This window comes from Suricata suricatta, chromosome 2 (assembly GCF_006229205.1).
Source record: "Suricata suricatta isolate VVHF042 chromosome 2, meerkat_22Aug2017_6uvM2_HiC, whole genome shotgun sequence".
NCBI lineage: Eukaryota > Metazoa > Chordata > Mammalia > Carnivora > Herpestidae > Suricata > Suricata suricatta.
The window spans coordinates 134,981,888-135,009,840 of record NC_043701.1 but is presented as its reverse complement, the minus strand read 5'-3'; the positions used below and the strand labels follow the sequence as shown (position 1 = coordinate 135,009,840).

General features: G+C 38.5%; 1 protein-coding gene and 1 long non-coding RNA gene across 4 annotated transcripts; one reads left to right on the top strand and one right to left on the bottom strand.

Annotated features, from left to right (window-relative positions):
* Position 1: 1 nt before the first annotated feature.
* Positions 2 to 26,423, top strand: ANXA7 (annexin A7). 3 transcript variants are annotated; one of them, XM_029931914.1, is made up of 14 exons: positions 2 to 101; positions 7,463 to 7,517; positions 9,232 to 9,436; positions 10,058 to 10,168; positions 10,823 to 10,875; positions 11,749 to 11,814; positions 16,679 to 16,781; positions 16,995 to 17,089; positions 20,341 to 20,454; positions 20,676 to 20,846; positions 22,962 to 23,132; positions 23,212 to 23,287; positions 24,332 to 24,444; positions 26,001 to 26,423. In XM_029931914.1, the coding sequence occupies exons 2-14, from the start codon at positions 7,464 to 7,466 to the stop codon at positions 26,121 to 26,123; spliced, it is 1,455 nt and encodes a 484-aa protein (XP_029787774.1). In that variant the 5' UTR covers positions 2 to 101; position 7,463; the 3' UTR covers positions 26,124 to 26,423. The 3 variants fall into 3 exon arrangements, with proteins under 3 accessions (XP_029787774.1, XP_029787772.1, XP_029787773.1); XM_029931912.1 differs by lacking the exon at positions 2 to 101 and adding an exon at positions 4,928 to 5,025; XM_029931913.1 differs by lacking the exons at positions 2 to 101; positions 11,749 to 11,814 and adding an exon at positions 4,930 to 5,025.
* Positions 8,378 to 21,961, bottom strand: LOC115285545. Its single transcript, XR_003905574.1, has 2 exons — positions 21,919 to 21,961; positions 8,378 to 8,552 (listed from the first exon to the last, which is right to left on the bottom strand). It is a non-coding gene; the product is annotated as an uncharacterized LOC115285545 (long non-coding RNA).
* Positions 26,424 to 27,953: the final 1,530 nt, after the last annotated feature.

The following is a 27,953-nucleotide window of genomic DNA, read 5'->3' as shown; positions in this document are numbered from 1 at the left end:
CGCTCTGGTGGCTGCTGCGGCGCCCCGCCTTCCAGGCCCCGCCTCCGGCTCCATCTTGCAGGCGACCAGGGTTGGGCTGTGACGCTGCTACCCCGGGTCAGGTGAGTGATGGCGCCCCCTACCCTTCCTGCCCCTGTCCCCCTAATCACCTCGCTCAGGCCCGCCCTGAGGCTCGCCGTGCGGGAGTTAGCAGGGTCCCGCTTGTGTCCCCCCGATAGGGCTCGGTGGTAGTGCCTGTGGGCCTCCGGGATGGCGGGTGTCTCGGGACCCGGGCTGCCCTGCGGGACATTCGGGCGGAGGTGCATTGAGGTGGGACCGGCCAGGTGGCCAAACAGTCCGGCGGGAAGGCGGGAAGACCTTTCGTCTTCCGCTGGGCCACTCGGCTGTCCCGAGATTAGAGGGAGCAGTGACATCCTGCGCTCAGCCAAGTGACTACAGGTGGAAGGAGGGAGGCCAAAGGTTGACCCTACTGAACGACCTTAAGGAGGGCCGAGTAGGGAAACAAGCGAGAAACACCGAAAGCTGTCTGGCTGGTAACTAGACTTTCCGGTGACACAGCAAATTTAGGGAAACTTGGGAAATTTGTACCTTGCTTAGTGAACCGTAGGACAGAATGCCTATGCCTAAAATTGTACATGGGCTCAGGTTTATAATTCTTGGAAACTATTCTAGGAAATAGCTTTCCAGATTTGATTCCTATTCCCTGAACAGCTGCAAGTGTGCTGATTAACAGCCCGTCCCGAGCGAACACTTCCTATACTGAGGGAGATGGTAGATGTCCACCTTAGGCAAAGTCGCCCAACTGCCTTTAAACTCGCTAGTATCTTCTATCAGATAGGGAGCTGATCGGATAAAGTAATCTGTTCTGGTTAGAGCTTAATGAGTTACCTTTCAGGCAGGTAAGGAGTTTCAAGCACTAGATAGGTAGAAAAAAAGTTGTAGCCGCTCCAAATTTAAGCTGCTTTTTATTCGTCACTGGTGATGGTTGCCTACCAGAAAGTCTGGCTGGCCATGACTCTAGTTCTTTATCCAGTGGCCTTTGCTGACTGATTTAAATAGTCCTTCCCAGCCAAGAGGCCGGTTTTGGAAAATTGTAGTATCTCCTTTTGGCCATTTTCATTTGCTCTTCCTGTTCTGTATTTGTTTCATAAATCTTCAACAGCTGCCTCTTGTGTTCCTGGGCTTGAGGCCATCTTGAGACTCCTATAGTGAGATCCACCCCCTTTTAGTAGCTGACTCACTGGGTGGAGGTGGTTTAGAGAACCAAGAACGATTTCTAGTCTTTTAAAAGTAGTTGCTGATGGGGAATGATAAAAAGGAAGTAAAAGCTTTTGTTTACCATTATAGTCTTCTTATTCCTTGGGCAAAATGAGTAATTTGTTGAGTCACCATGGGTTTGGGTTTTTATAAAAGCTTCTTCAATCTAGCTTTTGAATAGATGACACGTGTATGACTCCAAAAGGGCTAAAGGTACATTGAAAATTAAGCCTCCATGGGGAAGTTGGGTGGCTCAGTTAAGCCTCTAACCTTTTATTATATTTTTTAATGTGTATTTATTTTGAGAGAGACAGAGTCAAAGCGGAGGAGGGGCAGAGAAAGAGGGAGACACAGAATCAATCCCAAGCAGGCTCTAGGCTCTGAGCTGTCAGCCCAGAGCCCAAGGAGGGGCTCCAACTCACAAACCATGAGATCATGACCTGAGCCAACATCAGCCACCCAACCTACCCAGCCACCCAAGCGCCCCTGTCTCACTTTTGATCAAAATAAATGTTAAAAAAGAGAAAGAATGTAGAAATAGGACTTTGTCACTGGAACAGTTCTTGAGATTTAGAAATTTAAGTTACTTACGTAGTCTTTGTTACTATAACTACTTGTTGCCTTTAAAATCATTATTAATTTTCTCATAAACTATTATCAGATTTCCCCCCTTTCTTTTGACACTGACCTTTTGCCCTAGGTCCATCTGACTATGTCTAAGATGCTGTTGTCCCTCTTTTACTCCTTATACCGACCATACTCCTGTTCCTATTTTTACAAATGGACCTTTGGATTCCAAATGATTATTTTAGAACTGACTGGATCCTTTTTCTTACTATCTTTATTTTTAACTTATAACTTTGACTCAATATATGCCAATTCTCATTTGATGTTTTACCTTCTTGTACTTATGTTATAAAGAACACTACAATAACTTAAATTTATTATCTCATTTTCCTGTACTGTGTACTCTATTTTTTTTTAATGTTTATTTTAGAGCATATGAGCAGCAAAGGGGCGGGGAGTACAGAGGGCCTGAAGTGGACTCTGAGCTGATAGCAGTAAGCCCGATTCAGGGCTTGAACTCACTGTGAGATCATGACCCGAGCCAAAGTCAGCCACTCAACCAGCTGAGCCACCCAGGTGCCCCAATAGACTGTGTACTCAAAAGGCAGGATACTTTTCTTCCTCATCTTTCTATCAGCACCTAGGACAGTATTTATTACATAATAGGCTTTCATTATGATGAGTTGGATTTGTTTGGGGTTTTGATATAAAAGAAATACATAATCATTTACAGCCACAATGGGGAGAAGAACCAAAACACATTGAAATATGTGCAGATTAGATGGTAGATCCAGAAACACCAAAATATTCTGGTACCAAAGTATGAATCGGAGACCAGCAGCATCAGCATTACCTGGAAGCCTAGTTAGACATGCAGAATCTCATGTCTCCTCTCAGAACTACTGAAATACAGTCTGCATTTTAACAAGATCCTCAGGTCATTTACATACATATTAAAGCTTAAGAAGTACTATTTTATCTTGTACATTGTTCAGAGAAGGGAGAGAGCAGGGGCACCTGGGTGGCTCAGTCAGTTCAAGCCCCACATCAGGCTCTGCTGGCAGCTCAGCGCCTGGAGCCTGCTTCAGATTCTGTGTCTCCCTCTCTCTGCCCCTCCCCCACTGGCACTCTGCCTCAAAAATAAATACACATTAAAAAAAAAAAAAGAGTTGAGCTGGGTAAGTCAGGAAGGTGAGTGACCCAGGCATGAGGGCCACGTCATTTAATAACAGTGGCTTAAGCAAAGGCACATTGGGAATGATTTAAGTGGTAGAGAGTTCTCATTGGAGGGTAGGTACTGTTAAGAGATAAAATGAATAGATAAATTAGAGACAGTACTAAGGAGACCTGAATTTCTGGCCTATAAACTTTCATTTGATACTCTAGCAGTAGTCTTTGAGGAGGTTTGACCTGAAGAGTCACATGCTTCTGAAAAAGGAGCATTTTAGGAAAATTCATCTAGTGATGGTGCCCAGAAAATTATAAGTGTGAGAGTATATGCAAGACATATAGAAAAGTAATTTTACTAAAATAGGCATCAAATGATGAAAACCTGGTCCAAGGATATGGCTATGAGAATAGAAATGACAGGAAGAATAGGAGAGGCATTGCAAAGGAAAAAAAGTGAAGTATTGGGTTACTTATTGTACATAGAGATAATTTAAGTAGTGGTACTAGTGACAGATAATGGGATTTTTTTCCCCAAAATTTTTATTTAAATTCCAGCTAATCAGTGTACAGTGCAATATGAGTTTCAGGTGTAGAATTTAGAGATTCATCACAACACCTGGTATTCATCACCTGTTTAACCCATCCATCCACCCAACTACCCTCCAGTAATCATCAGTTTGTTCTCTGTAGTTAAGATATATTCTTGGTTAGGTATGAGTTATTAAGATTGATCTGGTGGGGAATGATGAATATTTAATTCCATACCAAAACTGAAGGCCTCTTAACTGGCTTTTATCTTAATCTACTTTTCATTGTGTTTGATGATTGTCTATCTTAAAATTATATACTGTCTTTTGCCTTGCTCATGACATTGTTGTTCAGCTTCCCTATCAATATTTCCATCACCTTTTAAAACTTAGTTTAAACCTTTGATATTTCTGTTAGTCTCCAATCTTAGTATACTATTTTATGGTAGATGCTAAATAAATGATTATTTGTCTTTATATAGATTTATTTGCCAGGCATATTATTATATTTGATCACCAATAATTTTTTAGATATATATTTTTAAATGTTTATTTTGAGAGAGAGAGGAAGAGCACAAGTGGGTGAGGGGCAGAGAGAGAGAGAGAGAGAGAGAGAGAAACCCAAGCAGGCTTCGAACTGTCACAGAGCCCAGTGTGGGGCTTGAACTCAGGAACCCTGAGATCATGACCTGAGCTGAAACCAAGAGTCAGACTGAGCCATCCAGCACCCCTAGATATTTTTTAAAGAAGGAAATCTTCCCATTTGTGAAAACATGAGTGAATCTTTTTTTTTCAACTTTACTTATTTATTTAGAGAGAGAAAGAAAGCTCATGCATGCATATGAGTGGGGGAGTGGCAGAGAGAGGGAGAGAGAGAATCCCAAGCACCTTCCTGTCAGCACATAGCCTGACATGGGGCTCAGTCCCACAGACTGTGGGATCATGACCTGAGCTGAAAGCAAGAGTCAGATGCTTATGGTTAAGCCACCCACGTACCCCTGTTTTATAAATATGGTCAGGCTATGAAATGGTATTGTTTTGAATATTTGTTTTCCCCTGTGTTTTATTTGCATTTCTTTTAGGTTAGTAGTGTTTTTTTTTCAATTGCAGAAGGCACTTACACTGTACATATATATGTATATATTTGTTGGTTTGGGGTTCACACTGGCTGCATTTGTTTTACATGAATGGTCTTAAAAATTTTTTTTAATGTTTATTTAGTTTTGAGAGAGAGCAAGCGTTAGCGCTAGCAGTGGAGGGACAGAGAGAGAAGGAGACACAGAATCTGAAGCAGGCTCCAGGCTCTAAGCTGTCAGCACAGCCCAACGCTTGGCTCGAATCCACGAACTGTGAGATTGTGACCTGGGCTGCATTTGGAGGCTTAACCGACTGAGCCACCCAGGTACCCCTACATGAACAGTCTTCTAAAAACAAAAACTTTATTATGGAAAAATTTTAAATGCCCAACTGGACAGAAGAGTGTATTGAATACCCACATACTTGTGTAAGTATCAACTGATGTTCTAGTTTCATCTGTACTCCTCCACAACCCTTTCATAGTATTTTGACGTGATTCCCAGATATAGTTTATCTGTAAATATTCAGTGTATATCTCTAAAAGAGCAGATGCTTAATGAAAATCATAATACCATTATCAGACCTACAAATGTAATAATTTCTTAACATCATTAGATGTTCAGTTTATTGTTTGCATTTCCAAATAGAAATGAGCTCCTTTTGAAGAAAATAACTTTTAGACATCGGTGCAGACTGCAGTTGCCAAAAGATATTTCCCACGTCATGTTTGCTGATCAGAATACTATCAAATCTTGATTACCATATATTATCAGAGAATAGATAATCAATGTATGATTGCCTCTTTAATCCCAAATTGGCTGCATTCTACCACCCCACCTTATTTATTTATTTATTTTTTGCCACCAATTAGAGATTTAGGGCCCACCTATGTATTCTAGATAAGCTCCCCCAAGATCTATAATTTAATCATATCATTTTTGCAGGATAAGGTGATACTCAAAATTCTAGGGATATCTATTGGAAAGCAGCTATTCAGCATACTATAGTTATCATTATCTGAAACTCTTATGAGTTTATATAGAATTAATGCGGTAGAATAAAGAAGGCAGTGTGTTAATGTTATTAGGAACTAAGAAGTTCAGTATAAGGGAAATACATATATAAATATAAAATCAACTAAATAAAAAAACCCTATAATTGTAAAATTGAATTGGAAATATCAATATGAATGTTTTCTTTTTTTAAGAAATGTATTACCCTGTCCCATACTGAAAAGGCTTAGAGAAACACTGATCAACTAGTGGCAGGAAGCACTGCTAGTACTCCAGTTGTTATTTCTAAACATTAGTCATAATCAGGGCTCTTTGGAGAGTAGACTGATTCTAAGTCTGAGGCGAGAAAAATACAAAATGAGCCGTATTTGTATACTGATTTGAACATCCAGACTGTAAAAAATATTTTGAATTATTTAGGCAAATTTAATGCTGGATATTTGATATTAGGAAATTATTAAATTCTTAAGATACAGTATTGGTAAATTGGTTTAAAACAGTCTTCTTTTTACAGATAGTACATTAACATACATATGAGTAAAGGGATATGTTTGGGGATTCGCTTTAAAATGATCTAGGAAGGGTAGTGATTGGGGTAAAATGAACTAGGATTACCTATGACTTGACAGTTGTTGAAACTGAACATGAAGTTATGTGAACATTCATTATATTAGGTTGAATCACAAGAAATTTGTATGTTAAACAGTTGAATTTCAGTAACGCCATGTAGCTCAATCTAACACTGTTCACTCTAAAATCTTACAAGTTTTCTATAATAAACAAGTACAAAATAAAAAACTAAATATTTAAAAGATAATTGGAAATTTGAACACTGACACATTGATGATATTATGGTTATATTTTTAAAATAGTCCCATTGGGGCGCCTGGGTGGCTCAGTCGGTTGAGCATCTGGCTTTGGCTCAGGTCAGATCTCACGGTTCATGGGTTCAAACTCCGCATTGGGCTCTGTGCTGACAGCTAGCTCAGAGCCTGGAGCCTGCTTCAGATTCTGTGTCTCTCTCTCTGACCCTCCCTGCTCATGCTGTCTCTCTCTGTCTCTCAAAAATAAATAAAAGACATAAAAAAGTTAAAAAAAAAAAAAGAAACTTAATCAAAAGTTTATGAAAAGGTATGTGTGACTACAGAATGTTAACTCTTAACCATTGTTTCCCATAGTATTATATCAGCAAGTAAGGCGATTTCTGTGGCATTTGGAAAGCACTTATTTTAATCTTTACTTTAACACTTCCTTCTCTTTGTGGCAAGAAAGTATTGCAAGTTTTCCACATATGGAAGTGATATAAAATAGATTTAAGCGGGGTGCCTGGGTGGCTCAGTCAGTTGAGTGTCCGACTTCAGCTCAGGTCAGATCTCACGTTTGTGGGTTCGAGCCCCGCGTCGGGCTCTGTGCTGACAGCTGGCTCAGAGCCTGGAACCTGCTTCAGATTCTGTGTCTCCCTCTCTCTCTGCCCCTGCCCGCTCATGCTCTGTCTCTGTCTCAAAAATAAATAAAAAAAACATTAAAAATTTTTTTAAAAAATAGATTTAAGTGAAAAATTAATTGGCTTAAAGATATTCTATAAATAATAGTACTGGTAGTATTAAGATATGACAAAAATCATATGGAGAGAATGAAGTTGGAACATTTACTTTGCTGACTCCATTGTTATGAATGGGGAAATGAAGAAGTACTTTGTAAACCTTGCTTATACCTCTAATATTCACATGTTGAATGCCTGATGGACTCTTTTGAAAGAAGACAGATTTTCTATAGAACCCTTGATGATATGTATCTTCTAAGAACTTAACCCTAATAAAAAATTACAGAGGACATTTTTTATTGTTACAGAATGTCATACCCAGGCTATCCCCCAACAGGCTACCCACCTTTCCCTGGATATCCTGTAAGTATTGCCACTTATAATAGTAAAATAGCTCATGTACTTGGAACAAAGGTATAGGACTCCCCGTGACAGATCTTACACATATGTTAGGACACAGGTCATAAACTCAGTTGCCCAGAGGTACTAAGTAGAATAAGTGTGTGAAGGCAGAAGTTGGGAGGGAATGAGAGGGGACTTGCTTTATTTATGGGAAGCCCCAGTGTGGCCGTGCTGTGGTGCAGACTCAGTGTTGCTAGATACTCCATTTCTTCAAGTAAAGCCAGAAATACGGATTTGATGTGAAATTGCCCCAATTTTTTAAATTGGGAAATTAATTTTTTAATGTTTAATGTTGTATGACCAATAAAACATGTATGTAAGCTAAAATCATTCCATGAGTCACTGGTTTTTAACCTTTGTATTAGAAGGTTTAAAATAACTAAGAAGGCCTTGACTCAGAGATAACAAATTGCGGTGGATTAGAGGTCCCCACATTTGTAGTTGTGATACTTTTAGTATTTGGAGTACATTTTATAAATAAATGTACTAAGTTCTGCCTTGTTGATATCTATACTGTGAGTACTAAACTCCTAGCTGAGGCATTTAAGTAAGAATTATGCATTTCAATTTTATATTCATAAGTGTAAAAGGCTTCTTTCTAACTGGGAGAATAGAAATAGAGGTCTATGCAGATTAATGATAATGTGTGTATTCTTATGTAAAATGAATATATAGTTCTCCTGAATATATCATTGGAGAGAAGAGAATTATGAATATGTTCCTAAGCCCCTATATACTAAACTGGACTCTAGCTACCATTTCAGTCATTAAAGACTAATTTCTGAAACCAACAACCCCAACATCCGAGTGACAACACAATAAAAACTCATTTCTTGCTTACTTTACTCTCCTAGAAGTCAGTGGCAGGGCGGGGTGGGGGAGGGTATCAAGGAGGCTTGGTTCTATGTAGTCTTTCAGGTTACACGGCTCCTTCTACATATTGGCTTTATCATCCTCTAGTGCCTTGGATTCCCCCACTGGATTCTCTGCTTCCAGCTGGCAGATGAAAGAAAAGAGGAAGAGAGAGTGTAGAGGATTAGGCGGGAGGTTTTTAGGGGCCAGAAGGAAGTGGTGTACATCATTTCTGACTCTCTTCACTCACCAGTATTCAGTCATATGGTCCTACTTAATTTCAGATGGGTCTGGGAAAGGTAGTCCAACTTTGTAGCTTGGTGAGAAAGTTTAGTGAACATGTAACTATCTCTGCCACTCCTAGACATTGTCTAGTCTGAACTGGGCTCCAAGTGTCACACCCTGTGATGACTCAGGTCACTTTTTTGTTCCTATTGTGCAACAGGTCCAGGTGTTGCAAGAGAGCCATGAATTCTTCTCTTTAGGGTAGAGAGCTGTGTCTTTCTAATATTTCCAGGTGGTAGGAGAATGAAGGAACTAATGAGCCTTGATAGGTTTCTAAAGGGTCTGGTTCCTACTCCCAATTAGAGAAACAGACCCCTCTTGCCTGACACAGGTAGAATTAAATGTAATTGAGTTCTGCAAAGCAAGTGTCTTGATAAACTAGTGTACAGGAAAACTTGTACAAGATACCAAGACTTTTAATGGGACTTGTACTATGTAAAAGAAAATTTAGGCCTACACAGTTATCTCTGTGTGTGTGTTTGGTGAGTCATGTTTCTCTATGATCACATTCATATGAAAAATTTTCTGGTTTTTTCAGCCTGCAGGTCAGGAGTCAACTTTTCCCCCTCCGGGTCAATATCCTTATCCTTCTGGCTTTCCTCCAGTGGGAGGAGGTGCCTACCCACCCGCCCCAAGTAGTGGCTACCCAGGAGTGGGCGGCTACCCTGCTCCTTCAGGCTACCCAGCCCCTGGAGGCTATCCTGGTGCCACACCACCAGGGGGAGTTCCATCCTATCCTGGAGGTGAGTAATGGGTTGTGGCATTAGTGATGATTTGGAATTGCTGTATCATTTTTCCTCTTTCTGTCTCTCTCTCTCTCTCTCTCTCTTTCTCTCCCTTATCCTTTTCATTCTTGCTTATTTTGTATGAGGTCAGAGATGCTCTTAGCCTACTCTCTATGAAATACCATAAATCTAGCTGGCAAGATAGAGGGATAAAGTTTCTTGGGGTCATGAAAGCTGGAAACATTCTCAAAAATTCTGTTGTGAACAGAATTAGAATAAATCTCCTGGTAGTAAAGGGCCAATATATAGCAGTTTATTTGATTATTTGTAATCTTAAGAATTGATTATGATATTTCACTTAGCATAATTGTGACCTTTAGGACAGCTTTGTCCAAAAGCCATAAAGTTTAGCCCTTTTGTCATTAGTTTGGCAGTTAGGCAGGTGAATGAAGTAAAAATTTTGTAATTTTTTAATTTATTTCGTAACAGAGAAAGAGTTAATAAGTTGAATTTAGACCAAAAGAGACTGATGTTTTAATGCATTAATTGTATATTTCTTCCACTTTTCTTAGTAGATATTTTCCTAAAGCTTACTCTTCAATCATGAGAACTGTCACTGTATTTATTCTTTTTTTCTAGTTCCTCCAGGCCCAGGGTTTGGAGCGCCCCCAGGTGCAGCAGGCTTTTCTGGCTACCCACAGCCGCCCTCCCAGCCTTACGGTGGGGGCCCAGCACAGGTCCCACTACCTGGTAGGTGCCAGAGAAAACCAGCAGTGTGCTGCTTAAAATTTTTCAGTTGCCCCTGAGAGAATTTAGGTGTGTTTGGGATAGTCTTCAGTAAACTTTATACTAAGTACTTTTATAAATAATCTCTTTTTTAATTTTAGAGAGTGTGCATGAGAAGGGGAATGGGGCAGAGAGAGAGAGAAATAGTTTAAAATACACGGTTTCATGAAATGCATTAATATGACGAAAAAGTTTAATCAGTAAGATGGAAATAAGGACCCACTTTTTGAATTAGAAAAAAATCTGTTCCAAAGCCAAAAAAACCCAAAACCTTCCCTGCTCACTCCTGTATCATTCCTAAACCCTCAGAACTATGTCCTGGCATCCTTTCCAGAGGGAATCAGAATTTAGTTTGGTTCCAGTGTTTAAAAAAAAAAGGGGGGGGGGGTATTATTTGTTAGGAAACTGTGTAGGACATGGAATATTTTAAAAGGTTCTTGTGAACAAAGTTGGTTTTAGATTCAGTGAATTATAATATTAAAATATTTTACTGAATAAACATGGTGTGAGTGTTCTCATATGTTTCCATATTCATAATAGTCAGTGCTGTTTTGAAAAGTTAAATCCTATAAGATCTGTTTACTATCCTTTTTTTTTTTTTTTTTTTTTAACATGTAGGTGGCTTTCCTGCAGGACAGTATCCTGGGGGACAAGGTCCTTACCCAAGTCAGGTATTTCTGCTCCTGATTTAACATTTAGACCAGTTTAATTGCATAATGCCAAAGAAGGGCACCACTCCCTTGCTAACATTAGAAGTTTCCATGAGGAGCTCCTGGGTGGCTCAGTCAGTTAAGCATCCGACTTCGGCTCAGGTCATGATCTCACAGTCCATGGGTTCCAGCCCCGCGTCGGGCTCTGTGCTGACAGCTCAGAGCCTGGAGCCTGCTTTGAATTCTGTGTCTCCGTCTCTCTGCCCCTCCCCCGCTCACTCTCTGCTCTGTCTCTCAAAATAAAATAAAGACATTAAAAAAACAAACAAGGGGCGCCTGGGTGGCTCAGTCGGTTAAGCCTCTGACTTCGGCTCAGGTCAGATCTCACGTTCGTGGGTTCGAGCCCCGCGTCGGGCTCTGTGCTGACAGCTAGCTCAGAGCCTGGAGCCTGTTTCCGGTTCTGTGTCTCCTTCTCTCTCTGCGCCTCCCCCTCTCATGCTCTGTCTCTCTCTGTATCAAAAATAAATAAAAAAAAAACATTAAAAAACAAAACAAAAAAAAACAAAAAGTGTCCATGAAGCAGAGGTCTATTACAGTCACTTAAGATTCTGCTCTTTGCTTCTGGTAGATTTGATGCTCTCTTTGGTCCATCTGCTTTAAGTGGTGTTCTGATAACTTTAATAAGACAAGCATAGGTCCCTTCTCACAGGTGATAATACTTATAACTTCTTCATAGAGATTTACTTGGGTTCTTGGAATTGGGTTTAGTTCTTCTTCCCTCCCCGATAGTTACAACTATGAACTTGCGTGACTGATTGCTGTTTTTGGCAGTGTTTGATAAAGTGTGGATTTGTTTTCTATTTTTACCTTTATAACTTTCCACTGTTTTTTCAGATCAATACAGAATCCTTTCCTTCCTATCCTGTTTTCTCTCCTGTATCTTTGGATTATAACACTGAAGTGAGTAAGGTTTTCTAAAGTTTACTAATTACTGTATGTGCCAGTGTGTCCCCTGTATGTGCCTTCTTCTCTTTCTGATTTCTCGTGTATTGGTCTCTCACATCTTCCTTGAGGATTCAACTGTATCTGTCTTAATCATTAAGTCCCTGTAGTACTTGGCAGGGCTCTAGCTATAGTAGTCAGTTAATATTTGTTGAATTGATTTCTCAATAGCCCTTAGTCTCCCATGTGTCAAGACTTTGCCTCATCTCTTTATAGCCCCCTATTTTAATATTAAGTTTATTTTTAAATTTATAACTTAGGCAAGTTACAAGGAACACAAGCAGGATACTTCTATGCTTATCTTTATCTTGATTTTCTTTATAGATTTCCATACGCTTTAATTATAAGGATTTAGCATTATCAAGCTGTTTTAAAACTGAGATGGGAGAGGGATTAAAATATTGAAAGAAAAACCTGTAAGCTATTTCCTGGCTTACTTTTTTGATTAGAGGAATTTGAGCTCCAAGAGATGAAGAAATTTGTCCATGACCAACACCTAGTAAAAGACTAAGCTGAGGCTAGATCTAGCTCTTCTGACTCCCAGACCAGTGGTCTCCCTGTTACATAATGCTGCTTTGCTGGTATTATAAATGATACTCCTCCAAAACACATAGGAAATTGCAATCAATCCTTTTTTTTATTGTTGAAGTTGATTGCTAATCATCTATCTGTAGCAATTTTAATCATGTATGAGAAGTTTGATTTTATTTTAGCTTAAGCATGCACATAGTTTGAGAGACCTGGATTTTATCACTAAGTATAGAAAAAGAGTTTCAAATATAAAACACAAAATGAAACTTATACATATGCAACTCATGTGTAACAACAATTACTACCTTAAGAGAGAACCAGAAGTTAACAGAGTGGTAAATTTTGGAACGTCTTTTAGATGGGAATGGAACAGGCTCCCTTGAGAGGAATGAGCTCCCTATCACTGAAAGTCCTCTGGTAGATGGTGTGTGTGTGAGTGTATATATGAGTAAGAAGATGAAAATTTTTGTCTTGGTTGGGCAGTTGGACCAGATAACTCCTCCTCCTGATTCATTCAGTTTTGTTTTTCAGTAGGAAGGTTCCTATCAAATGTGTGTCAAAGGGGCTTTGTTGTGCTGAGGAATCTTCCCTGGTTTGGGTTTTGACCTCTAGGACATGGACCTGATTTCTTTTAGTTCAATACAGTGCCTGGAGGATGACAGTTTTTTGATGAAGATTCACTTCAAACTTAGACTTTCAACAAAGAATAAAACAAATCCATTTTGTCCTAAAGATGAAAAATGGAGTAGTTTTTTTTAAGAAAGAAGAGGATGACAGAAAATGAGGATCATCAGATCATAGATGTTAAAGATCAGTTTCTCTTGCTGTCTAGTCCAGTGTATTATTAGCACCACGCTCTAACCAACTGAGCTAACCGGCCACCTGCTTAGTCCAGTGTATTATAAACAGAGGCTTTTGCCCTACTTGGATTTTATGAAGGCGGTAATATCAAAGGAAACCTTAGTTTTTCAATAACGATAAAGCTCACGTAAAGGCTTATGTTGAAAAAAGATTTAGATTTGTATATTTGCTCTAAGTAGAATTATTTTTTTCTTAAAGTACAAATTTTTAAGTAAAATATTTTTTAAAAAATGCAGTACAAATATTTGTCATTTGTTAACATTCTTGGCTTAGAAGCTTCATAGTGTAGGGTGGTTGTTGGTGTGAGGGTATTGCTAAGTGGGAGACATTACTGACCCTAAAAGGTGGTCTGGTCCTCTTCTCCCCGTTTACGTTGCCCCCCTGTTCCTGGCATATTGCTGTATTCAATGGGTGTAAATAGCTTTAAATGCAGTTTCAGTTGCCTAAAAAAAGCAATTGAATCATTTTGTATTTTGGAATGGTATTGAATGCATCTTTGAATGATATTTTAGAGGTGATGGATTAAATAAAATATTAAAATTCAGTTAAAAAAATGTAATAGGATATCATCTCACTTCACCCCATCTTTCTTAAACCCTGATTTGAATACTTGAGGAAAACTATTAAAGGGGTGCCTGGGTGCCTCAGTCGGTTAAGCATCTGACTCTTGATTGCGGCTCAGATGATGATTTGTGATGCTGAGCCCTGCATTGACAGCACAGAACCTGCTTGGGTTCGCGCTCGCGTGCTCGCTCGCTCCCCTCCCGCAAATGAACAGTAAAAGAAAAAAGAAAACTACTGCTTCCTAGCTGGGTATTTTTTAATTATTTTAAAATTTTGAAATAATTTCAGACTTACAAAAAAGCTATAAAAATATAGAATTCCTGAATACCCTTTACCCAGATCCTCCAGTGTTAACTTCTTATATAAACACAACAAAATGATCAAAATCAGGAAATAGCATTAATGTAATACTGTTACCCAAACTATAGATCTTACTCAAATTTTACCACTTGTCCCAGTAATATCTTTTTCTGGTTCAGGATCAAATCCAGGATGAAACATTGCATTTATTATCCTGTCCCTTAAGGGCTTAAGGGTTTTGTTGTTGTTTTTTAAATATTACTTTTGATTTCATTAATTTCATTTTATTTGTTTTAGTAATCTCTATGCCCAGTGTGGGGCTCGAACTCACAACTCTGAGATAAAAAATCATATGCTCTACTGAGTGAGCCAGCCAGGCACCCTTCTTAAGTTGCCTTCAATTTGACACAATTCTCCAGTCCTTTTTGTTTATGACCTTAACACTTTTGAAGAGTACTACCAGTTATTTTGTAGAAAATTCCTTAGTTTGGTTTTGTCTGATATTTATTCCCTCATGATTAAATTCGTGCTTGGCCATTTTGACAGGAGTACCACAAAAATGATCTTGGATCCCCAGTGCATTATTATATCAGGAGGCACTTACTGTTGACTTACTGTTATTGGCAATGATTAATTTTGATCGCTTGTATCTACTAGGTACAAACTATGTAAATATCTTGGTTCTCTTCATACTTTTAATCACCAATTTTAGCATCCATTGATGATTCTCTCTGGAAACCATTATTACTGTGGCATTTGTCATAGTGATTTTTAAATTTCCCCATAGATTTGTGTTTTTATTTAAAAAATGTTTTTCGTCTGGGTGGCTCAGCCAGTTAAACGTCTGACTTCGGCTCTGGTCATGATCTCACAGTTTGTGAGTTCGAGCCCCGCGTCGGGCTCTGTGCTGACAGCTCAGAACCTGGAGCCTACTTCAGATTCTGGGTCTCCCTCTCTCTGTGTCCCTCCCTTGCTCATGCTGTGTTTCTCTGTTTCTCTCAAAAACAAGTAAGCATTAAAATTTTTTTCAATAAAAAAGTAAATATTTTTTTAAGTTGTTTATTTAGAGGGAGAGAACATGAGCAGGGGCAGGTCAGACAGAGAGGAAAAAGGGAGAGAGAGAATCCCAAGCAGTCTCCATCTCTGCCATCTGTGCAGAGCTCAGCACAGGGCTCAAACCCACAAAACCATGAGATCATGACCTGAGCCTGAATCAAGAGTTGGACGCTCAACTGACTAAGCCACCCAGCTGCCCCAGTTTGTATTTTTAAAATATAGTCCCTGTTTTGCTTTCTGGTTTATTTCCTATATAATCAGTAAAGAATGTTCTACCTCCAAGAATCTATTGCTTGTTTTCATTTTGTTTTCTTATTACAAAATGTTTTATTTCATGTTTTTTAATGTTTATTTTTGAGAGAGAAAGAGCATGGACAGGGGAGGGGCATAGAAGGGGGTGGATCCAAAGCAGGCTTTGTGCTGAGAGTAGAGAGCCCAACGTGAGACTTGAACTCCTGAACTGTGAGATCATGACCTGAGCTGAAGTTGGACGCTTAACTGACTGAACCACCCAGGTGCCTTTATTTCATGTAGATGAAGTGTGAACATATTGCCAAAATTATATTGCTTATTTGTAACCTCATTGGGCAAGTCAAGGTCTATCTAATTAAAGCCCTTATTATATTTTTATAATCTATCTATCTACCTATCTATTTTTGAATAAGAGTGGTGAGAAAGGAACTTTTCCCTTGTTACCAATCTGAGAGAGAAATCATCTAGTCTTTCTCCATGAAGTCTGATGTTAGCTGTAGTTATTGTACAGGTGCTGTTTAAAAAAACAATTTTTTTAATGCTTATTACTTATTTTTGTGAGAGGGAGAAAGAGAGAGCGTAAGCAGGGTAGGGTTGGAGAGGGAGATAGATACAGAATCTGAAGCTTCAGGCTCCAAGCTCTCAGCACAGAGCCCAACGTGGGGTTAGAACCCGTGAACTGTGAGATCATGACCTGAGCTGAAGTCAGATACCCAACCACTGATCCCCCCAGGCACCCATATTTACTTGTCTCTAAGTCAGACACTGCTGCTCTTCTCACACTTTCCAGGGATCAATCTCTTTTTCCTCCTATTCTACCAAGAAGGAAATTGAGGCATTGGAAGACTGTGACTGATATCACAAACTTGACTTTTTGCCTCCTGTAAGTTTGGAGTTCAGCTGTCTTTTGGCAGGAAGGGGATAGTCTTTCTTGCCTATTTGAGAATGAGCCCTGAAAATAAAATGCTCGTATCCTGTGTCCTAAAACTTAAACATGGCCTCCTTGCCTAAGAGTGATAACTGGGGAAGTCTTAAGTTGTCAGAAGAGAATCCTGAGTTATTAAAAAAATTTAGATTTTTTCACTAAAGATGTTAAACATTTTTACCCTCCTCTCCCCACCCCGGCAGTTTTATTGAGGTATAAGTGACATATCACATTGTATTAGTTTTAGGTGTACAACATGAAAATTTGCTGTATTTTTATATTATGAAAGGATTAGCACAGTAACTGACTTGGATTTTGTGCTTCATGTGTCAGCCCGCCGCAGTGACTCAGGGAGCTCAAGGAACAATCCAACCAGCGGCCAACTTTGATGCCATGAAAGATGCAGAAATTCTTCGGAAAGCGATGAAGGGCTTTGGTAAGGAAAACAGGTTTTTACCTTATTTATAATTTTGAGTGATTGAATCTAAAGTAAAAGTAAACTTTATATTATTAGTCAAGTTTATGTGTCCACCTGCGCACATACCTTAATTTAATCTGGCCCAGTCACCTTGTAAAGCAACCAAGAGATGTCCTCAAGGAGTACTCAGCACAGACATCATCCTTACTTAAAAATGTATGGTTCTTCCAGGGACAGATGAGCAGGCGATTGTGAACGTTGTGGCCAACCGTTCCAATGATCAGAGGCAAAAAATTAAAGCCGCTTTTAAGACCATGTATGGCAAGGTATTTATATTTTTTTCTTTCCTGGCAGTGGCCTGTAGACTCTGCCTTTATGTGAGGTTGGATGCTTTTTATTAGTACTGGTGGTACAAAGTAGAGACCGTTAGACTCCAGAGACCCCAGGAGTGGTGTGTTTGCTATGTATTTGTCTTAAAAGCCTTTCTAATTCTGGAGTAGACTTTCATCTCGTAGTCATACCTCATACTATGTTTGACATGTGATAGATGCTCAACAGGTTGTGGCCACAATAGTATAATTGATGATAGATAACTTTATATATAAAATAAATAATAATTATATATATAAAATAAATAATTTATATATACATATAAATTATATATAAAATAAATAATAAAATTATATATAAAATTGGTTCTCAGTCTTCTCTTTACAGTGAGATTCAAGGACTTATATAGCCCCTGCTTATTCTTGGTGTTTGGCATCATCTTCCTCTTCTCTCTCCCTCCAAGTATATCCTGTATTATGCTCTGTCCAATCCCGCCCCGGCCGGCGGGGTGGTAAATCGGGTCCGTAGGTTTCCTGAGGGAGGGAGAGAGAATAGGGCAGGAAAGGGAGCACAGAGAGTGAGGCAAGACAAGCGATTTCTGATCAAGCCCAATTTATTAAGAAAATATTCACACCTTTATAGGGTTTGGGGCGGGAAACTGACCCAGGTTGGTTGCCAGGTAACAGAGTCAAATGATTATTAGAAAAAGGGAAACCGAAACTGAAACTCCAAACACAGCATCAAAAGGAGAGTCACAGACTTGCAGTCTGCAATGCTAGGCAGGGGTGCTTGACACTGCATAAGCCCAAATGTGGTTGATCTTTTGTTCTGTTTGGCTCTTCTAGTCTGGCCGGCTCCAATCCTGAGTGGGAAATACACATCCCTGGCCTGTAGACGGTTAATCTTGTTTTTCTGGGTGCTCCCTACAGAGAGGGGCACTTCCTGCCGATAAGCTGAATCTATGCAGCTTCCCACAATGCTCATGTGGTACTTCTTGCCATTCCCTGTGCACATCATGGTCTTTTATACCTCTGTGCTTGGTATATGTTGTTCTCTTGGCCTAGAACACTTTTTCCTCTTTTTCTTCATGGCAAACAACTTCTTCAGGATTTGGGTTAAATCAACTTCTCAGTGAAGTTTCTCTCATTGCTCTGGGCAGAATTTAGCTGCTTCTCTCACAGTGGTCCAATAGCATTTTGTAAAACCTCTGCTATAATTGATCTCACTGTGCACTCTCCAAAACAGTGAGTTCCCCGCAGGCTAACCATGGCCTACTCATTTGTGCATTTTTAGCACCAAGTAGAGGAATGATAATAAATAGCCACTTAATAAATGTTTGCTGAATGGATGATCAATTACAAAATCCAACAAGATTCTATGGCTAAAAAGTGCTACTGCTTCTTAGATCTAAAGGGGAAAACTAGGTAGCATTGGTTTGCCATTTAGATAGGAATCCTAAAACTTCCTAACAGTCTCTGGATCTAGTTTACTTTTCTCAGATTGGGGGATCCAAGTTAATTGGTTGTTCCCATTTGACCTATTTAACTCTGCCTTACCCTCCCTCCTTGGCCCAGGTCCACCTGTCTTAAAGCTAATTAAGCAACACAAACTCTAGATTTCCTTTAGGGTTCAAAATCAGACTTCCTTCTCTAAGAAAAGTACTTTTCATATTATGAATTTCTTTAGTTCATATATAGCTAGTCCTATGCTGTCCTGAATTTTCTTATATATCAGTTAGAATTAAAACTAAATTCACAGTGTATGTTTTTTTATCCTAGCCATCTTTTCTCTGAGGTTCCTATTAATTAATAAAAACATATTCCTGGGTGGTTCAGTCGATTAAGCATCTGACTTTGGTTCAGGTCATGATCTCGCAGTTCATGGGTTCAAGCCCTGTGTCGGGCTTTGCTGACAGCTCAGAGCCTAGAGCCTACTTCTGATTCTGTGTTTCCCTCCCTCTCTGCCCTCCCCTGTGCTCACTCTTGCTCCCTCTCCCTCTCTCTCTCAAAAATAAACAAACATTAAAAAAATCATTCTTCTGGCTTGCTATGGAGTTGTCCTTGATTCCACATTCTTCTGATCTGATCAGTTATTGGATACTTATTCAGTGCGTACTATATGCCAGGCACTGCTTTGTCCTGGCATATGGTTATTGACTCTGTCATGTTGATCTAATACGTAAAATGGCTTCTTAAAAATGTATCTTCTATCTCAAATCCACTCCTCAAGTCCAAGCATGAACAAATTCTTATCTAAATGTTCTAGTACCCTAAACGTTCTTATCTGTAGCCTCTTTGTCATTGTAGTCCATACTGCCTATGGTTGCCATTTCAATGTCATTTTTTGGCATAAAAGTGTTCAGTGGCTTCTCCCAGCATGCAGAATCAAATCCACATTCTTTAGCTTGTGTTCAAGGTAATGATCCAAGCATATTGTTACAACTCTGTCTCACTGATCTATGGGAACAGTTCTTGCCTTATACTGGTGATTCCCAACCTTAGCTGAGCATCATAATTTTCTTTCATACTTAAAAACACATGTAGAACCTCCTGAGTATTTGTCCTCGACACCAATGTATTTTTCTTTTCTTCTCCTCTTTTTTCTCTTCTTTTTGAGAAATTCTAAGAGGATTTTAATGCATAGTCCAGCATGGGAATCATATTTATATTTCTCATTTATGTTTCTTCTTGCCTGAAATGTCTTTCTCCTTCCTCTTTGCTTGCTAATTTTACATACTCCTCAAGATCTGGACTAGAAGCTTTCTCTGGGCTTTCTAGCCCACTTTAACTTATCTTGTTTCAGCTTTTCCTGCTGTTGATTTATGTACTACTTAAGTACAGTCTGCCTTATATTATCTCTTTTTAGGAGTTTATCTTTCCACAAAAGAACACAATGATGATTCCTACTTCCACAAGAACAAGAACAGTTTCTTATACTAAGTGAATATCTGCTTATCATTTTGTTAATTTGAATGATTTTTTATTTTGTTTATCTGTCTTTGTACCTGGTATAATGGTGGAACTATAATAGGGATTTGTTACTGTTTATAGGTAGAGTGAATAAAGTACATCTGCTTCAAAATACAAATGTTAAATGTATATATTTGTTTCTTAGTACATACTATTCAAATTTGAAAGTTAGGTTTTCATAAAGCTATTCAATTCCACCTTTCCATGTATTTCTTAAAAAATTTAAGCAGCAAAATTTGGAGAGCACATATACTTAGTTTATATTTGTAATTAAACAGGATTTAATCAAAGACCTCAAATCAGAGTTAAGTGGAAATATGGAAGAACTGATCCTTGCCCTATTCATGCCACCTACATATTATGATGCCTGGAGTTTACGGAATGCAATGAAGGTACGATATTCACTTTGAATATTTTATCCTATTGTAAATGTAAAACGCCACCAATTATGGCAGTTTACAGTGACAGCTAAATCAGTACGTTGTATCCGATCATCAGAATAAATATAGCTTTTTAGGTCTGGAGGCCAAACAACAGCAACTAGTAAGATTTAATCATTTTCTGTGACTTTGTTTTTCTTTTGTATAATTCTCACTTTCTTCATTTAACATAGGGAGCAGGAACTCAGGAACGTGTATTGATTGAAATTTTGTGCACAAGAACAAATCAGGAAATCCGAGAAATTGTCAGATGTTATCAATCAGAATTTGGACGAGACCTTGAAAAGGACATTAGATCAGATACATCAGGACATTTTGAACGTTTACTTGTATCCATGTGCCAGGTGAGTATAGTATGAATGTATATCGATGAGGGAACATTCTTTGCTTTGTACTATCAGTGAGCATTCTTTATTCCTTTTAATATTTAGCCCACTTGCCATCTTTAAGAGGGGTAGCACAGAATCCAATGTTCAAATTTCTTTGTAGTCTTTGTAGTCACTATTGAAATTTATTTCTGCAGATTTAGCTTTGTAAGGAATTAGAAATTAACCTCTTTAAGGTTATATGGAATCAGAAATCAGCTTGGCTCTTTGTCTTAGGCTGGGGATGAATCTCATACTTTTTTTTTTTTTTAAGTTTATTTTTGAGACAAAGAGAAAGAGGCAGAGAGAAAGAGGGACAGAGAGGATCTGAAGCAGACTCTGCACTGAGAGCAAAGAACCCAGTGCAGGGCTTGGACTCATAAACTCTGAGATCATGACCTGAGCCCAAGGCAGACGCTTAAGACTGAGGCTACCCAGGTGCCCCTGAATTTCATACTTATAAGTTTAGCATTGTATTGCCAGTTAAGTTGGTCCAACAACTGAAGATGTGCAGGACTGCCATGGAAGTGCTATAAGGGGTGAAAACTGTGTGAGAAGAGCCAGAGTTGCAGAAACATTTCTCAGAGTTCACAGTAATATTGTGATTCGCACCATCCTTATTCTGATGCCCCAGATGTGCTGGAGAGGTGACGGAAAATTCTCCAGATAGGGTGTTTGGAATGATACTATTAACACACGTAGAATGAGATGATGAGGGTCTATTTGAGAAGACCAGCACACTGATTCAGTGTCAGGAGTTATTGGCTATCGTGCTAGTATACAAGGTTGGATGGTCTTGAGGGATAGGGAAGCAGAGGTCAGGCTCTTCAGAGCAAAGGGCGATAGTTGCAGAAAACATAGTATGCCAAAGTGAGTGGATGTGGAAATGAGAAAAGAAAGCAAATGGGTGTGAAGAAATTGAACTTACCTGCAATGGAATAACAAAGTAGGGGAGCAGATTAGCTTTTAAAAACAACAAGAAGAAAAACAACAGCAAGAAGACAAAACAGAACAGAGATTTAATGCTAAAAAACTGATATTAAGACTTTACCTGAGGGGCACTTGGCTGGTTCAGTTGGTAGAGCACGTGACTTGATCTCAAGGTTGTGAGTTTAAGCTGCAAGTTGAGCATGGAGACTACTTAAAAAAAAAAAAAGTATATGAGGTGTCAGGTCTCTTTATGCAGAGGGCAAGGCCCAGCTATTTTCCAAAGTACAGAGACCTCTTAAAGGGAGTGAGTAGAAGAATGGCTTCTCAGGAAAATGAGACTGGTTTTTGTGTGTTTGAATCCCAAGTCAGTCATCTGGGAGATTTTTCCTGAGCATCTTTTCCTGTGTGCTGTCTTCAGTCTCTCATTTAGCATATGCTTCTGTTTGTTTCTTGTGTCCATGGCTCTTCAGAACATTTCTCACCTTTAAGGAACCCTCTCCATTGTGTTCCTCAGACTGACATCAAGACTCTAGAGTGCAGCCTTTCCTTCACTGGGGTTTGTGTTTCTGTTTTTGATAGAAACCGAATGCCCATCTAGGCTTGACTCCTGTCTGGCCCACTGCTTTCTCTCTCGCACACTCCTTCCTTCCTTCCCATCCCACCGAAGAGTTTGGCATACAAACCGGCACAGTCTGGCAGAACTTGAGTTATTTGTAGCTTCTTCCTAAAAGCTCATGTGTCATTTTTATGTTTACATTCATAATAAAACTTAAATATTGAGATTTCACTTGGCTATAAAGGAAAGGAAGTTCATAAAGCTCCATATTATATATGCCCTCCTTTGACTTAAATTCTTTGAGGGCAGGAACCTGTCTTTCTTGTGTCCCTAGCACCTTGCACATCCTACTGGTTCTCTTTCTCTGGAGAACCCTAATACAGCCTCACACAAAACAACTAAGTGCTCCATACCTCTTAGCTGCATAAATGAATACAAAGTGGAACTCAGCATAACGCATATTGGTCTTAAATCCCATATTTCTTCATTTGAGTGTCCTAGTAGAGATGTTTTTCTTTTTGGCTTTTTTCTTTTTTTTGGTGGGGGAGAGGGTGGATTTTAATAGAATTTGTATCACATCTTCCAACTCTTGCCTTCCTCTTTTGCAGGGAAATCGTGATGAGAACCAGAATGTGAACCACCAGTTGGCTCAAGAAGATGCCCAACGTCTCTATCAAGCTGGTGAGGGGAGACTGGGGACAGATGAATCTTGCTTTAACATGATTCTTGCCACAAGAAGCTTTCCTCAGCTGAAAGCTACCATGGAGGCTTATTCCAGGGTATGAGCTTTTCTTTTGAAGATTTGGCTTCTATTTTAAGTTGTGAAAATATTTTAACCCTTATGTTTTTTGTTTGCAGGTGGCTAATCGTGATTTGTTAAGTAGTGTTGCCCGTGAATTTTCCGGAAATGTTGAAAGTGGTTTGAAGACCATCTGTAAGAGACTTTTATATTTTGCTTTGTTTTGTTTGTAAATGAATGGGGCTTTTACTAGTTGTTCCCATTAAGTGATGATACTTAATATAGCCTCCTGGGAATCTGCTTAGGCAGAGGCTGAGCCAATCCTGTTTTACATACAATTCTTTATGAGTGGTGGCGGTGTGATCAAATTGGAGTCAGTTGGTCTTTGTTCTGTATGCCCTTCATGAGGATCAAGCAAGAATATACAGTACATGTTGTAGTTCCTTTAAAGTGAATGGGAAAGCCCTAAGGAACTACTGTGGCATCATGCAAAGTGTCCTTTTGAGCTCCCAAAACATCTTTCAAATACTCAATCCAGAGACCCTTTCCCCTTTTGAAATAAAAAAGCTAGTTTCTGGTGCTCTTTGAGATATCCGATGAAATGGAAATTTAATTCTCCTGGAGAATATGTGACTAGAGTGTTAGTAACACATGTGTATTAGCAATTGAGGGTCTTACAAATTTTACTATAGTAATTATAGCTAAAGTAATAATGTACAGTTAGTATATCTCTGCCATTTGCAGGAAAAGACTTGGCTAAGTTAATTTTCCTAAGAGAAAATGTGTCAGATTTATTATCATTCTCAGATCTTGTCTCAAATCTGTTTTCTTTTTCATACTGGAATATATCTCCTATCTTTCTGTCAGCCAACTGATATATTGGACTTGTAGAATTCAGAGTTCAGTCATTATCCCTTTTTAAGTAAGATATTATTGGGCACAGTTGCTATAGATGTTCTCACTTGAAGCGGAAAAAATGTAAACAGTGTAAGCTACTGCATCTGTGTAAAGAAAATGGGATTTACTGGCTAGAGGGACTCCTCTAGAATTGAGGGTAGCCTATCCGATGTGGCTAGAAGGAAAGATGGATTCTGAGAAAAATCAAGAGGGAGAACATCGCCTCAGCTTTCTCAGATAATTCTATAGAAAATGGTCAAAGGCAGGCTAGAAGTGACAAATGAAGCTCAAGCCTGGATACCTTTGTCAAGACATCGTGTGTGAAGTATCTCTCACTTGCAGTGCAGTGTGCGCTGAACCGCCCTGCCTTCTTTGCTGAGAGGCTCTACTATTCTATGAAAGGTGCCGGCACAGATGACTCCACCCTGGTCAGGACTGTGGTCACTCGAAGTGAGGTGAGGCTTTCTTTTTTGTCTGATCTTACTTGATTTTGAAAGTTAATTTCCTGAAAGTTCCTTAGGGTGTCAGTCCCTCAGGAATGATGTTAAGAAAGAGTTCCTTTGTCACTGCTGGTAGTTCATTCTCCTCATGCCGAGAGAGAGGCGCAAGTTGGTGAAACGGACCACCGTGTCTCAGGATAGCCAGTGCCAGGAATTTTTCCTACTAGAGCAGGTCTGTGGAGAATACTGGTTTCTATCAAGTTGGAAAGTGTTTATCTTTTCGTTTTCATTTTGCTAATGTAAAAAATTGTATGAAAGATTAATCTTATTGGATAATAAAATTCTTGACACATAGCTTTTAATTATAAAACAACTTTTGAAAGTTTATCTTTATCTCTTTATCTAAATGTACCTCAAATATTTTCCTTTCTTTGACTTTGTATATTTGAGTTCTTTCTTAATTGAAAGAAAACCTATGCCACTAATTTATAGTAGAGAAGGTAAATCATTTTTAAAAGACAACCATTGTATGCTGTTGTTAAAAAACTTGTGTATTTGTATTTAGACCTAAATTTCCTAAGCATGATCTTTTCTTTAAATTGTAGTAAAATATATATAACAGAAAACTTACCATTTTACTCATTTTAAAGGATGCATTCCAGTGGCATTATGTTCACACATTCACATTGTTGTACAACTATTACCACCACAACTTTCTCACCTCGCAAAACTGAAAATCCATACTCCTATTAAATGAGTTTCTCCCCAGCCCCTGGTAACCACCAGTCGCCATTCTATTTTCTCTTCCTGTGAATTTGACTACCCTAGGTACCTTGTGTAAGTGGAATCATACAGTATTTATCCATTTGTGACTGGCTTCTTTCACTTAGCAAACCATTTTCAACATTTTCAAACATGTTGTAGCATGTGTCAGAATTTCTTTCCTTTTTAAGACTAGTATCCCATCGTGTGTATACACCACCTTCTGTTTACTCATCTGTCAGTTGACAGGTTGCTTCTGCCTTTGGCTATTGTGAACATGGGTGTACAAGTATTTGCTTGAGTCTTGGCTTTCACAAAGGTGTACATACCTGAAAGTGGAACTGCTGTATCAGATGGTATGATACGGTGTCATATGATATTCCATTTTATTTTTTTGAGGAATCACCATATCTTTTTCTACAGCAGCTGCACTGTTTTACATTCCTACCAGCAATGCACAAGGGTTCCAATTTCTCTGCATCCTTGCCAACACTTGTTATTGTCTGTTTTTTATAATAACTATCCTGTCAAATGGTTTCATTATTTTTAAATCGCCAGTATTTTTGGAATAATAGATGAGACTAGTACCATTCTTTTTCAGTATTTTTACATAACAGTAAATTAGCCCGTCACTGGGTGATGCTAGCAGTGGTATAAATGCTAGCTGTCAAATGTCAGTCACTTGGTGTTTCTTTTCCTCTTTGCTTTGATTATAATTATTTTCACGATTAAGGAATAATTCTAATAAATACCAGTTTTCTCTTAACAGCTTTTTTTCTAACATCAAAAATATCATCTCTTACATGCAGATTGATCTTGTACAAATAAAACAGATGTTCCAACAGATGTATCAGAAGGCCCTGAGCACAATGATTGCAAGTGACACAAGTGGAGATTACCGAAGGCTTCTGCTGGCCATCGTGGGCCAGTAGGAAGGATTTTTAAGTAAATGAAGCTCTTCACAGCACATCCTTCAAAGCAGTGGCTGACCTGCATGCAGCAATATCAACCATCACCAAACCGAAAGAGCTTTTTACTAAGGATTGTGTCAGGGTATTGTGCTTGTTTGCACATGTAGTTATTGCCTTAATTCCAATGTTATTTTTGTTTCTAATACAGTTAATGTGAAGCCATATCACAATGATGTAATAATGCAATGTTTGTTAGGCATAATTCTGTGTTCTTATTCTAATCAGGATCCCAAATTAAATAAAAATCACAGCAATCTCTAATTCTGTGTAATAATGCTGAATTTAAAAAAAGTTGCAGAATCTCTGCCTTCCAAAACCCTATAGGTCCATTGGACAGTTATAATTGGTAGTATGTCAAAACTATTTTTTAAAAAAATTTAGCTCTTTTGGCTTTGCATCTTATTTTACATAATTTGGTATTCTGTATTTATAAACACTAAGCTTACCACATAGAGAATAGATGAGTATTGCCTGTAACAACTTTTTAAAAAGGGATTATATGTTTTATATGTATACAATATATAGCCTACTTTTTTTGTCTACTAAAACTCCCTAAAGATCTGTATTGGCCCTTGGTTTTAAAAAAAAAAAATTATGAAAGACTAAATATTAGTTGTAATTTAATCATGATTCAAGAAAGTGAAACTTCACATGTAGGAGGTGTTCAATTAATGAGTGAATGAAGCTTAAATCATTGCTGGGAAAATTGAATGCTAGCTCTTTGGAGAAGTGTTCACGACCTCACTTAGTGGTACAGCAGGATGATTGCAACCCCCATTGGTTTACCCCCAGTACTGAGCAATTACTTATTGAGTATATTGAACATTGTAACAGGTAGTCAAGAGAAACACGAAGGAGATTTGTAATATACTAGGGGTTCTAAATAAAAATTAAGATACCAAGAAAAATGGTAAATGTTAGATTATAAATTCTCTTGAGGATGAGAACCCTATTTGTTCTTTGCGTGAATTTCCCTGGCACAAAGCAGAATTTTAATAGAGATTTGATGAATGATTGCACTAAGAACTGAGGAGAAGAATTGTAAATATCAATTATAATTCAATGAACAGTTTTGTATAAATACCAAGGGGCATATAAGGTGCCATAAGATACAACCTTATTCTTCGATAGACCTATGTACAAATTATAGTGTAAGGCAAGATAACATGGGTAGAGGATAATGGGTTAAGATGGCTGATAATTACTTTTTAAAAAGTATCACTGGGGATTGCCTGAGTGGCTCAGTCAGTTAAGTAAGTCCAACTCTTGATTTTGACTCAGGCCATGATCTCATGTTTTGTGGGATTGAGCCCCGCATGGGACTCAGCACGGATTGTGAGGAGCCTGCTTGGAATTCTCTTTCCACACCTCTCCCCTTTTTGCACTCACTCTCTCCCTCTCAAAACGATATAAACATGTCTTAAAAGTATCATTGAAAACGTTCAGTTTTGATATAGGTTTTTAAAAAGTAAGTAACCATGATGGGATTTGGTAAAGATGAGAAATTGGGGTAAGGTATTGAGGAAAGAAAAGATATGAGCAAAAATAAATTTTTAAACTATGAAAATTGAGATATAATTAATATACCATTCACCTTTTTAAACTGTGAAACTCGGTGGTTTTTAGCACATTCACAAATTTGTCCAATCATGACCATAATCAATTTTGAATATTTTCATCACCCAAAAAAAACCTTTATAACTATCAGTAGTCACTCCTCATCCCTCCTCCTGTCCAGCCCCTGGCAATCACTAATCTACTTTGTATTTCTAGCGACTTGCCTATTTTGAA